Source organism: Nannochloropsis gaditana, assembly GCF_000240725.1.
Source record: "Nannochloropsis gaditana CCMP526 unplaced genomic scaffold scaffold054, whole genome shotgun sequence".
Classification (NCBI taxonomy): domain Eukaryota; class Eustigmatophyceae; order Eustigmatales; family Monodopsidaceae; genus Microchloropsis; species Microchloropsis gaditana.
This window is the reverse complement of record NW_005803899.1, coordinates 2,002-14,961: the sequence shown is the minus strand read 5'-3', so window position 1 is coordinate 14,961 and position 12,960 is coordinate 2,002. Positions and strand designations below refer to the sequence as shown.

The 12,960-nt window shown below is 53.6% G+C and overlaps 2 protein-coding genes across 2 annotated transcripts; both read left to right on the top strand.

The window, feature by feature from the left end:
• Positions 1 to 2,967: 2,967 nt before the first annotated feature.
• Positions 2,968 to 3,214, top strand: NGA_2127600 (trna-splicing endonuclease positive effector-like protein; the record flags this gene model as incomplete). The annotated part of the gene is made up of 1 exon (XM_005856017.1): positions 2,968 to 3,214. A coding segment is annotated over one exon (247 nt), but the record flags the coding sequence as incomplete, so codon positions are not given.
• NGA_2116000 (setx protein) lies at positions 3,197 to 3,777 on the top strand (the record flags this gene model as incomplete). Its single annotated transcript, XM_005856015.1, has 1 exon — positions 3,197 to 3,777. A coding segment is annotated over one exon (581 nt), but the record flags the coding sequence as incomplete, so codon positions are not given.
• Between the last annotated feature and the right edge of the window lie 9,183 nt (positions 3,778 to 12,960).

The window sequence follows — 12,960 nt, the reverse complement described above, 5'->3', positions numbered from 1 at the left end:
CGAACGCCCCGCTGGTTGCAAGGGAGTTTCATCGACACGTCCTTAAGTGGAATGTGGCGGACCTGATGAACGATTCATTCTCTTCGGAGGCTTATCAGCAGCAGAAGCAAATGCTGCGACTGGACGAAGTTCCCTTAAGATACCGGGACTCTCATCACTACTTGGAGACATGGCAGCCGCTGCTGCTTGAGGAGACTCGCAGCGGACTAGGCAGGGACATGGAGGAAAGCCTGGCAGAGGCGAAGAGAGCTGCTAGGTCACAGAGTCACGATGAAAGGAAAGATCTCAGGAAAGAAAAATCGAACAGAGGGTGGAATGTTGCCCATCTTTTAGGTAACAAGAGTCACGGCAAGAAGAGGACTAAAGATGGTCAGTTTGCCGGAGAGATTATTCGCCTAAGTCTCCAGCATGCAGTAGAGGATTTGGAGGGAGATGGCCTCAGCACTTTGACATTCAGCATCCATGAAAATCGTCCCCTGGAGCGATTGCTTCGGTCAAGTGGTAGTGGGCAAGCAGTTTTTGTATTGTTTCCGACGAGAAGCAATTTGAAGGGTACCAGCAGTCTAGATGTGTGTATGGACAGTCACAAGGTGTTGGAGGAAGGAGAGGTGGTAGAAGACATTGTGAAAAAAGGGAGGGAGAATCGAAACACGTACGCCCAAGCGTACGACGGACACCAGAAAGTATCTGGGGCGCATGAGCAACACCTCTACAGTCCCTCTCACGAAGTCGCTATGAAATGTCATGCAATGGCCGTTCTGCTGTCCGCATCTGAGAATGGAGACGCTCTCGGTCGGAATGAGGACAAATATGTCTTTAAATTCCGCGTGGCTATTTCGCAAAAAGTGCCAGGAACAGGAGGGTTACATTTTAAACAGTTAAAAGTAGGCTCAGATTGGAGTGCTCTGGGCATCGGGGGACTGACGACAGCAGCGCGCGAGTTTGCTGCGCTTCGAGAGGTACTTGGCTTTCGGCTCGCTCCCCGTTTGCTCCAAGGGGGAAAAGAGTGTGAAAAAGGGACCAAGGAAGCTAGCGGTGCTGCCAAACGGAAGAATTTAATGAGACTGACTGTAGTAAGCGAGGTGGGCCTCAGGCAAATCTGGAGGGATATCGAAAAACGGTACGAAGCTGCGTCGAACCCAAGCGCATCACCCTTGGAAGTTGAGGAATTATCGGAGAGGATTCGTTCCCTGCGAAAAATTCGTGTCTCGCGAAGACTCTTGAGCGCTACAGATATAGGGCGGAAAGTGAAGTTTTTGAAGAAAAATCATAAAGGGTCTGACCTGGTCCGAGCTGCGTGCGGGCAAGTCTTGAAAGAATGGCGGGCACAAGTGAGGTTGGAATGTGCGTGCTACGACGGAGAAGTCACTCAATCAGTAAATGCGGTAGGCTTATCACAACAAGAAAGTAGCTCTCAAACTTATGAGGCAGGTACCGGCGACAGGGATCAGCAGAAAGAGAACGTTGGTGCTGGTAGCCCTAGAGATGTTGAGAGAGATGTTAGTCAAATTGGACCTTCCAAACCGCCACACGTCTCTCGAACTTCGCTAGCTACTGAGACAATTCACTGCCCCAGTCATGTGCCGCTAAAACTATGGAAGTCCCTTCAACAACAATTTAATGCACCACAACTTAAGGTACGTCATGTGTTTCTATCTGAACCTATTTTGTACGATGTGCATTTGCATATTCACGTCATGAATGGTTCGCATGAGATGGCCACTTTCTTACATGTTTTTCGTTTGCTCTCTTCTCCATCGTGCACTGCTTGACACGCCCTTTCCTGAAGGCCATTTCAGCTTCCTGCTTCATCAATGCCCAAGCTGTTCACCAAGGATGCGAAGTCACTTTGTTACAAGGGCCCCCAGGGACGGGAAAAACACGCTGCATTATGGGTCTGCTCTCGGCAATCATGCATTCTCGACCCACCAGCACCTATTATCCCTCCCATTCTGCCACTAATGTAAGGCCTGCCCTCCGTGTGGGCTACCGTCATCACCAACGTGAAGCGCGAATCTTGGTTTGTGCACCCAGTAATGGCGCGATCGATGAAATTACTATGCGACTACAACGAACGGGCTTGCTTAACGCTGAGGGACAGGTATTCAAGCCTACCTTGGTACGGCTGGGAGTTGTGGATCCGGATGCAGAAGAGGAAGTCAAAACAGTCTCGCTGGAGTCACAATTGGAGAGGGCATTGCTGACAAATTTTCAGAAGAAGGAGTATGATAAGGCTGATGCTGAGGTTTTGAGGCTGCAACGCGACGAAAGAGATGCCCGAGAGATTGCTTTAGATGCCAGAAAATGTAGGCTAGACCATGGCCTACATGGGCGAAATGAAGGGGAGGTCGAGGAAAGCGAATGGCTGCGCAAAGCTGAACAGCGACAAAGGATAAGTCGCAGCGAGCTGTATAGGGCCAAAAGACGGCGATGGGAGTGTTTGAAGGCTCTGGAGGCAGAGAAAAGCCGTATTCGCAACAATCTGATTCGGGATGCAAAAATTATTCTTTCCACTCTTTCTACGGCCGCCTCAAGCCAACTTGCTGAGGCCGTGACATCAACATCGCGAGGGTTTGGCACCGTCGTTATCGATGAGGCAGGACAGGCTGTCGAGCCCTCAACTCTCATTCCCTTGCGGTACGGCTGCCGTAACCTGATTCTTGTAGGTGACCCACGCCAGCTCCCTGCCACAGTCATGTCACCAGTGCTGCAGAAATACAAGTATGACCGCAGCTTATTCGAGCGCCTGGAAAAAGGTGGCCATCCTGTTCACCTTTTGCGTGTCCAATATCGCATGCGACCACCCATTTGTCGGTTTCCCTCCCAAGCATTTTATCATAATAAGCTTTCAAACGCACCCGCGTTGGAGGCGGCTGAAGAGGATGCGGATGGTGATCTTAAAAGGTACGATCGGGTACCTTATTTTGGAGCTTATCGAGTTTTTAATGTTTCCTCGGCCCGTGAGATAAAGCGAGGAAATGCAATCAGTAACATAGAAGAGGCAATATTTGCGGTTCAGCTCATTGCTAGGTTGCGCGTGGAATTTCCAGACCTGGTGGCGTTTAAGCACATGGCAGTCATAACACCCTATCGGGCCCAAGTTCGTTTAGTGGAAGAGCATCTGCGTGTAAGATTCGGAGAAGAAGGGTCGTCCTTAGCGGAAGTTAGCACGATCGACGGCTTTCAAGGGCGAGAGAAGGAGGTTATCATTTTTTCTTGTGTACGGGCCAATCCGCAGGGAGGAACGATTGGGTTCCTAGCTGACGAACGACGAATGAATGTGGGCTTGACGAGGGCACGGCGCTCTCTTTTCGTACTGTGCCATCGAGCTTCTCTGTGGACGGATCGAAGCTGGCGAGCTTTCATCGAAGATGCAGAGGAGCGACAGTCTTTAGTAGATACCGGTGGCCGGGACTTTGATCAGTTGGCATTGATGATGCTTCAGAGAATTAGCGGACATACAGTCGATTGCGCGCTACCCCAGGGACCACGGATACAAGGAAGTCATTCGAACAAAATGCTGAGACAAGGAGATAAAACAAGTGAGATCGGTACGACAACCATTGCATTGTCACCAAGTATAGACCCGCCGAGTCGCACCGCATGCGTCACTGGATCGGTCAACACCGTCTCGGGTGATGATCGTGCGGATGCGATTTTGAAAGGCTTGCTCACGCGCTGCGAAAGCATCCCACCATTATCGGAATCACAAGGCGGAGGGCTAAATACTATGCATGCATCTAGAAATGGAAGGAGAGAGAGTAAATATGACCCGGATACATTATCAACCAAAAATGATGATAGTGGTCACTCTCATTTTCGACCTGGCCAGTTGCAGCAGCAAATTTCTGCGCAAGATCTAGCGATGATTGAGGAACAGCAACGCAATCAGGAAGAGCGGAAATATGAAAAATGGAAGCAAGAAGGCGTAAGTAAAGAGACAGGTGCCGCTAGGTCGGCATCGGCGTCTGTCAATCCACAGCAGCTGGATACCATCTCAGATCCACGGAAGACAAAGCTTTCATCGCTGTCGTTACCGTCAAGGACAGTGTCAGCTGTTAGAGGAGCATATTCTCGCGCTGGTAGTGTGCATGGCGACATTAAATACAGCAAGTTTGAAGGCAAGGAAGGACTGGAAGGAGGAGGAGCAGCCGCCCTTTATGTGCCCCGTTCGATCGAGAAGCATAAGAGCTTTGCAAGAAGAGATCCCCATCTAAATCAGCGACTAGCCAGTAGCTCCCCAAAGCGTTCAAAGCCTACAGAGGAGCTAGTTCCGCTGGGTAAGAGCAAAAGGGGTAAAGCAGATACAGACACGACTAATGCACTTACTTCCTCGTCTACCGCCACATCTCATGGCCTCGGCGAACTCAACATCCGAAAGCAATCCGCGGATACCACATTTACTATTCCTCGGCGCCCAGACTATGTGCATTCTTCTGCTCGGACTGCTGCCATGTCATCATACGTCGCGGCTGAGGCAGTTGCACGGGGAAGACCTGCAGTGAACATATCAGGGGACAAAGCTAAGGGCGTTCCCCTGAAGAAATCACTTGAAGGAGTACATGGACCTGACACGGTATCCAAAAAGAAACGTCCTAGCGTCTCGATCTCTTCTCTTTTGAAGAATATGCCAGACGTCGTCTGATAGGGACGAAACTTTTGCATAGTACATTTAGCAGTGTAAAAATCAATATAGAGAGGGCCTGCCAGTAATATCTTTTGAAAATAATGTTGAATTAGCCTTTTTATGCTTCGTTAAATGCCTTTTGACGCGATAAGTTAATTCTCGGGAAAACGCCAACCACCACCCCTTATTAATTACACTGCTTTTCACATTCATTCGACCTCAACCCTATGCAACTTTCCATCCTCGTTTTAATTCTCGTCGTTCTTTTCTGCCAATTCTTTCAATTCTTCATTCTGAATAGCGGTCGCATAATAATCATTGTTACGTATTAAATGATTTCGCCATCGCTTCTCTGCTTCCCCACCGAGCACTTCCCGCTTTATCTTCGCGCACAACTCCTGCCAGTCATGCTCTACCTGCGGCTGAGGATCAAGCCCATTATATGTGCGTGCCCTCACTGCTATGTCCCATGCCGGCCTACGATCAAGCCTCCACATTTTTCTCTGCTGGGCCAAACTGCTCTTTCGATACGCCTCATAGAGCTGCAACCATCCACTTCGCGCTTTTGTATACAATACTTGGCCCTCCTTACTCTGAACCACCTGTTCCACAGCCTCTTCTGTCCTCCAGCACGATTTTTTCATCGACATTGCAGGAATTGGGGTAGATACCTCTGTCGACAGACGACCGGAAACGCAATCTTCTGTCGAAGCGGTCTTGGACTCTCCCTTCCCTATACCAGAAACTCCTCCGCTAGCATTGGTCGCTCCGTCAGGCGAAAAGTCATCTCCCGTGAATGTCGCAATCTTCTCCTGCAGCAGCCAAAAATCTTCCTTCACGCCTTTCCAGTATTGTTGGCTTTGTATTCTGAAAGCGGCCACCAATTTCCGCATTTTGCTCGCAGCTTTCTCCTTCCGTCGTCGAAAGACCCGCGCTTTTTCAGCGTTTGCCTCGTCGATTGCTCTCCGACGATAGGCTTGGATCAAGCGCAAGTCCAAGCTGTCTTCGTGCACCCACTCTGTGATCGAAATCTCGGCTTCTTTTCGGAAGTGCTGCTTCTTACCTGCTGCTCTCGGATCATCGAGCGTCGAGCGCCTTCGGTTATGATGGTACAGGTATTCCAGAGCCGCTTCCATCCCTCCAGCCACCAACTTAGTGCGCTCTTCTTTTTCCTCTTGGCTGAAGCCTTCCCCATCTTCCTTCCTGATCCCGACTCGCGGCGCCACACGATGACCTCGCAATTCTCCAACGACTCCCCGAGTCGGCTGACATACAAAGCGGTCACGATCTAAGCAGTGATCCAGAACCCTTAACAACTGCCAGAGTTCCGCAGCGGTGCGAACATGTTGCGCACGATAAGCAAACAGGTGAGACATGGCCACACGCGGGAGTTGAGTGCTTTGGTGCCCTTTGCTAGGATGTGAAACCCCTCGAGGAGGCAGTTGACGGGCATTTTTCCAAGGGTCTCTGCGAGCCATGCGACGAGTTACCTGACGCGGCAACGCGGAACGCTCCTCCCACTTGTGACAGCGTCGGCCACCCCACATGGACGTAATTCGGAGGCTCTCCTCCCTCCCTCCTCCCTTTGTGGGACGATGACAGACAGTGATGTCTACTCCGCCGGAGAGAGGGTCAAGGCCCAGTTCAAATACCCGCCCGTCGCCCCACGAAGACAGGGATTCCAATGGCTCTCCAAGCTCAAAGGTATCGTGAATTGAGTGCTCACTTTTACCGGCCCAACAGGTTTTCAGACTTTTTTCAGTGCCCTTCTCTTGACCATCACCCTCTTTTCCCGGGTCCTCGCTCTCCTTCTTATCCTCTGACAGTTTAGCCGCTTGTCTTTTGGATTTTTTCACACTTTCCAGTTGCCGATCCACCTCCTCCGGGGATTGCTCTACCTCTTGTAATTCCTTTTTCGCTTGGAGACCGGATTGTCGCTGCTTTTCGGAGGAAGCCGCATGCTCCTCTACATGAACATCACCAGTACATGTTGCCCATGTAGCGACTGTTTCCACCTTCAATATTTGTTTGCCAGGTCCAGAGGCATTAGCGCTCTCGACAAGTGTGTCAACGTCTAAATGTGCTCCCCGTTCATTTCCTCTATCGATTGTATTGATAACGGACTCCTGTAGCGACTTTACTTCGCTCACTCTTTCCCCTCCCCCTTCTCCGTCTGCCGATCCCAACGCTCTAGTCCTATCCCTTTTCTCGATTCCTTGAACGCCTGTTTCCACACAATTGACATCCACGTTTCTTGTTGCACTTTGCTCCACAGGTGTTGCGCTGATCGTTGTCCCAGCTTCCTCCTTCCCTGTCCTTTGGTCTTCTTCCTCTCCCTCTGGATCAGCAAGCCTAGGCATCTTCCTACTCTCGCCCACCAGCAATCCTCCGGGTAGTCTCGGAGGGGCTCGACCCATCTCTGTCGGCTTCCGAACGTGGAATCCTCCCGCCCGAGTCTGATGCCAGTGGGCCAAGAAAGCTCGTGGATGCGTGCTTTCGACCAATAAAGAAGTCATCCTCCCCAACTCTCGGGCCTGCGTTGAGCAATAAACCCTTTCACCCCACCCGTTGATAACAGCCGACCCGCTCTCCCAAGGCCCACTAAGCAGCCCTCGAAGCTCACTCTCGAGTTGCAGCAGCATATCTTTGATTTTTTCCAAATGCAAGGAGGCTGCCCGATCCTCCAATCGCGTCAGGTGCGCTACTTGCGGCAAGGGCTTGATGGCTCGGGCGACAGACCCTCCCACGTCCTGTTCATCTACCTCCATGTTCACCCGCACGGGGAAGGCGAAGCGAGGCCGCCAGCTTCCTTTCACTACCGGCATCAGCTTCCGAGGAGCGTCGGATGCTTCGCTGCTTCTGTACTTGTTCAGGTAAAGGAAGGGGTTGAAGGCAACGGCATCCGTCTCCGCCTCCGCACGTTCCAATGTTCGAGCACGATGAAGATAAGGGTTGCTTTCCGCAAGAAAATCATCGGGATCACTGAAGACATCGAATTGCCCTCCCCCTAGGCTTTCAATTTGCTCCTCCTCTCTTTCCTTGTTCCCTTCACCGCCCCCCTTCCTAGTTGCTCGCTGCTTCTTTGTTCCGACTGCACCATCCTCATCCTCCCCGCTGCTTACCAACCCGTCTGACCCGAAATCACTGTCATCGTGATCCTCGAGCCAACTCTCCGCGTCCTCCTCGTTATCCTCCTCTGACTCGCTCTCTCCTTCCATCGCGCTGTGCACCTCACTTTCCTCTTCGGATGACACAGAAATGCTCCGGCGGCGTCGGGATGAGGCCGGCTTTCTCCGCAATGCACCACCTCTTCCCCTGCTACTCTGCCGGCCACCGGTGCGTGCAGTCTTCGCGCCCTTTTTTGAAGCCCGTATCCTACGAAGAGCTTCGTGGCTCTCGTACCTTCCTCGACGTCCCTCGACAGAGGCGAAACCCACTCCATCTTCTGTGTCCGAGCCGGAGACCATGGCTTTTGCGCTTTTGCTCGACCCTCTTCTCCCCATCCTAAGTCTCTTCTTTCCACGGGCCACCTTCCGGTCCCTGCTCGTTGCTCGACGGGCTTTCCGCCTCAGCCTGGCAGAGGCCCCGTCCGTCCCTTTCTGACCAGCCTCGCCCGCCGTGTCATCGTACTCCCCGTAAAATTTCGGCTTCCGAATTCGCCGAGCGGACCGGCTTGTAGTCCAACCCCCATCCATCTGTCCCTTCGCTTCTTCGGGGGCTGATCCTGCGCATACCTTGTCCTGGCGCTCATCTTGGCCCTCCGCAATCTGCTCTGCGGCTAACTCTACTAGCCCGCGCCCTTTTTTCGCCAGATGTCTCTTATTATCTTTCCTCTCACTTTGACCGGCCTCAGTCTTTCGGGGACGCCCTCTCCCCCGCTTCTCTTTCGCCAGCCCGGCTGGCGATGGGGCTGACGCCTTCCGAGCTCTCACCATGGTGCCATTCCCATGCGATGAATTTCCTGTGACCGCCTGCACATTTCTTTCGTCGACCTGATTCTCTTCTTGATCTAGCATTTGCGCTTGTATGCCCTTCCTCGGGGCTTCGATTCTCCCGTCCTCCCCCTGGCTGCCCTTGGGAGGTCGGCCCCGCTTCCGCTTGCGAGGCTGCCCACTGCCCTCATCACGCTTGCCACTGTGCCCTTCTGCGCTTTGCAGAAAGGCCACTTCACTCTCTGTACACCGTCTTTCTTCGTCCTGTAACCTTGTCTCAGTCTTCCCCACGTCCCGTGGCATAACAGCAGTCTCTACCGGCGCCCCCTCCAGTGCGACCCCCCGATCCGCCCGGACCAGCCCTGATACGCCCTTATCCAAAGCCTTAAGAATCCTGGCACCGACTGCGTTGTTCTCGACCGTTTCCCGTGTTCCTTTGGCACCTGTTTCACCCCCTCCGTCATCTTTTTTGGTCAACGTGACCGCCCCCGAGTCCTCTCCCACTGCCGCCTCGCACGGCATGTTTGCTCCCTCCCTTCCCCCTTCCTGCTCCACCTTGCAATCATTCAATCCCTCTTCTGTCATGTCATCCCCTCCCCTCTTTCCCATTAAGCCCTCGCCCTTCAGGATTGCCTTCGCTCCCACCGCCGGTGAGAATTCCTTCTCCTCGTTGCAGCCATACCCAATTCGAGGTTTTACCCTCTGCCGTTTTGACACGATCCCTTGTCTCGGAGATGCAGAGGCTTCTTCCATCGGTGTCTCCGGTCCGATATTGGGCATATGTGTTCGTTTCTCATTTCCTACCTCGCCCGCCATTATCCCGCCCCCCATGCGCTCCTCCTCCTCCGCATTATTCTGTGATGCAACACCTTCTCCTCCTTCCCGCTCCTCTTTCATGCCTTCCTGTTTTTGCAACAGCTCCTCTAGCGATTCTCCGGCACAATTATCTCTTGAGGAGGCCCTTCGTTTGCGTTGCAAGGGCCTTGAACAAAGGCCTGTGCCCCGGCACGTAGACGTGACTCCCACGACGCTCTCCTCCTGGGCCTTTGGAGCCGCCCCTGAGTCGCGGCTGACTCCACGACCACTATAGCCCTTTCCTTGGTTCATACGCACAACCGGCTGGGATGGCAAAGGATGCTTCCGTGGGCGACCCCGAGGGCGCTTCCAAGGTACCTGATGAGTCGGCTGACCATTCTTGACTTGCCAGGCCCTGCCCTGCTGCTTGCATGAACAACACGAAGCTTCCGGGACTCCTGTCGGTTGAGCGCATGTACTACCTATTGCTTGACGTTTCGGGGGGAGAGTGTCTGCTAGCTGTGGACGTGGACGAGGCTGTTCTAAGGAGAGGGAGACGAGCTCCCACGTCCATCCGTCGTCGCCTTGCTCCTTACCGCCCTTGGCCTCGCATTGGGTGACTGGCAGAGACGGAGGGGTCGCAGTCTGCGAGCTGGTATTTCCAGCACAGGTCGATGGAGAAGAAGGTGCGTGTGGAAAAGAAGAAGGGCATGCGGGAGGAAAATCAAGGGGGTTTAGAGGAGGGAAAAGACCGGGAGGGCGTCGCAGCTGGGAGAAAGGCCATCGGAGAGCTCGCTCCGGTCCAAGTAGACGAAGGAGACGATAGGCCTGCTGGGGCGTCAAGAGATGGAGGTTTTGACGAGGCACATTCTTGCACGAGCTTGAAAGAATGCGTCGGAGGACCAGCCCATGAATGACCCGGATGCCCCATACTTCCTCGCCCTCACCCTCCGCCCCGCCCTGCCCCTTGCCCGCACGCACGCGGCAATAATATTCAGGAACTCGCGCTCCGTAGTACGCCGGGTCCTGGAACCGACACTCCGGGCAGAACCAGGTCGTGGGCAAGGCGAAGGCTCTCTCGTTCACGCAGTCCGGGTGGTAGACGGCCGGGCAACCGTCGCAGAGCACCAAGTCCCCCCCAAGAGAGCAGACGGCGCACGCGTCCATGTGCCCGTCGGGGTGTCTGCTGCGTTCTAACGCCTCCATGTCCTGCGCCAGACCTCGCTTGCCCAGCCAAGCACACACGTCCGATCTATCCACTAGGCGGTGGCAGAGCCACTCTAGGATCCCCACCCGCACCCTCACCGGGGTCCTCTCCCATTCCTCCGCGGCTACTTCCAGGCTCAAGGCCCAGCCGACCGCCTCCACGTCCTCGTCCCACGCCTGCGCCAAGGCCTCCGCCTCCTCCCCCCAGCTTGCCCAGGAAAGGTCCTGCCTCGCCTTGAGATAGAGGTGGAAATAGACCGGCCAATTCGTTCTGTCCAGATAGGCCCAGGCGCGGCACCGACCCCGAGGAGTATAGAGCTTGCCAGTGCCCCCCACTCCGCGATACCCATTTGCTAGGACGCGCAACAGCTGCACATGGATCTCGTCCAGCAAGGAAGAGCGTTGCGGGGAGCACAGGCCTCGAAGGAGGGCGAGGGCAGGGAAGGGGGAAAGTGCCAGGAAGCACGACAGGGTCCTCAGGCAGGTGTAGCAGCCCAGGGCCCGGGCGACGAGGGAGCAGTCCGTCTCGTCGCAGGGGAAATCCAGGGGGAGGGCGTGTCCCGCAGTACCAGCAGGCACCAATGCGGACTCGCGGGAGACCTTGGAAGGAGGGGGGAGGGAAGCGACATTGTCGGGGCTCCCGTCGTCCTCGGGGTCGTTGCTGCTGAGGCGCGAAGAGCTTCCCATCACTGGAGCCTTCCCGCTCGACATTCCAGGGGCATTTTCCAAAGAGAGTACCCGCGGGAAAGACGGAGGAGAAGTCGAGGGCGAAGGTGGGCCGACGACCGTCGACACTTTGGCACTGGCAGGGCAGGATACAGCCGAGGGAGAGGAAGAAGTGCACGATCCCATCGGACGGTCGAATGGAGGTGGTGCGGGCTGTGACGCCGAGTCGGATGACACCTCAATACGCGGTGGCGATGGCGGCCCTCCCGGCACAATCGGGAGTGCTGGGGACGGCGGGTGAGGATTCAAGGTCTCGCACACGGGCCCAGTGCTCCCTCCCGGACTGCCCTCTGCGTGCAGGAAAGACTCGCGCACTGGGGCCATGGTAAACGAAGCCGCGGGTTCTGACAGGCTTACAGGTTGCATCACGGCCCTTTCACTGGCATGTCCAGAGCAGGAGTCGTCGCCTTCACTGCCGTCCGTCTTGACGTTTTTACAGGGACTTGGCCTGAGCTGTCCTGGCTCTGGGTATTCCGATAGGTTTACAACGCTGGTAGCATTGTTCCCACCAGTGGGACTGTGCACTAGTGAGCGCTGAGTCGAGAAAGCTGTATCTGCCGCGATAAGAAGGAAACTGAATGTTGGTTGCACGCCCTTTTGTTTGGGTAATGACCAGGACAGGAGCTGCTTAAGTTCTTCTTAAATGCACTTACCTCTTGAATCCTCCACGGAGTGTAGTTGGGAGGTTTGCTCGCCGTCTACTTTTATTTACATTAGTTACAAGTAATAAATTGTCAGTCAAGGAACGATACAAAGGACTTGCTACACACACACCTTCATAATCGGCTTCCATTTGATGATCCCTTCTCGCTATGTCCTGTCTTAATAAACGCGGGAGGTTTAGATGGATGGGGAATCAAACGCGACTCCTCCAACAATTTGTATCCCTTTCGGCGCGCTTTATAAATGAGAAAAGGAGCGCGGGTAGTCAAAAGATGATTTGTTGAAACGCAGTAGGGTATCCTCTTTACCTCCTCCCACCGCCCACCCTGGTCATCCCTTCGGGGTTGTCGATGAATGGTCAGCATATGCCCGCCATTCCACGCATGTGTTCTTCCATTCATCCACCCTTTACTTATTGGAAAAATAAAGGGCTTTACACAATATGTGACGAAATACGTAAAAAATTGGCTCGTTAATTCGCAGACATTTTTTCACTGTGCGCTAGTCAACGTATAGAATCGAGCGCACCCCCTTGAATGGGCCGATACAGGCCCCAGCCTATGGAAACAAAAACCCAAAAGCGCGGCAAGCACCCATCCGGATCGGCAAACAAGAACATCACACCGTGAGATCACGCTGGCAGGTCGAGAAAGTGTATTGTGAAGTTCGAACTAGGTGCCTGAGACTCCGATTTCTTGTAGCGTTGCTGAAGTAGAAATGGAGAGAAAAATAATGCGGAAGTCCAAGGGATGCTATTATCAAAACAAACATGTTGAGAATTCAACCAGGTCTTGCCTGGGAGAAAAAAAATAAGAAAATGAACAACACTCACGAAGAGTTGGAATGGATGAAAAAGCATTCCGTTCTATTCTGGAAAAAAAAACTAAAGGATAGTCCTCCCTATCCGTGATCCCTTGGCCTACAATCAAACTGCACGTCCTATCTCGTTTTCGAAGTCCACCGGATCTTGTACAACATGTCAAAAATGGACAAAATGTGCGAACGCGCATA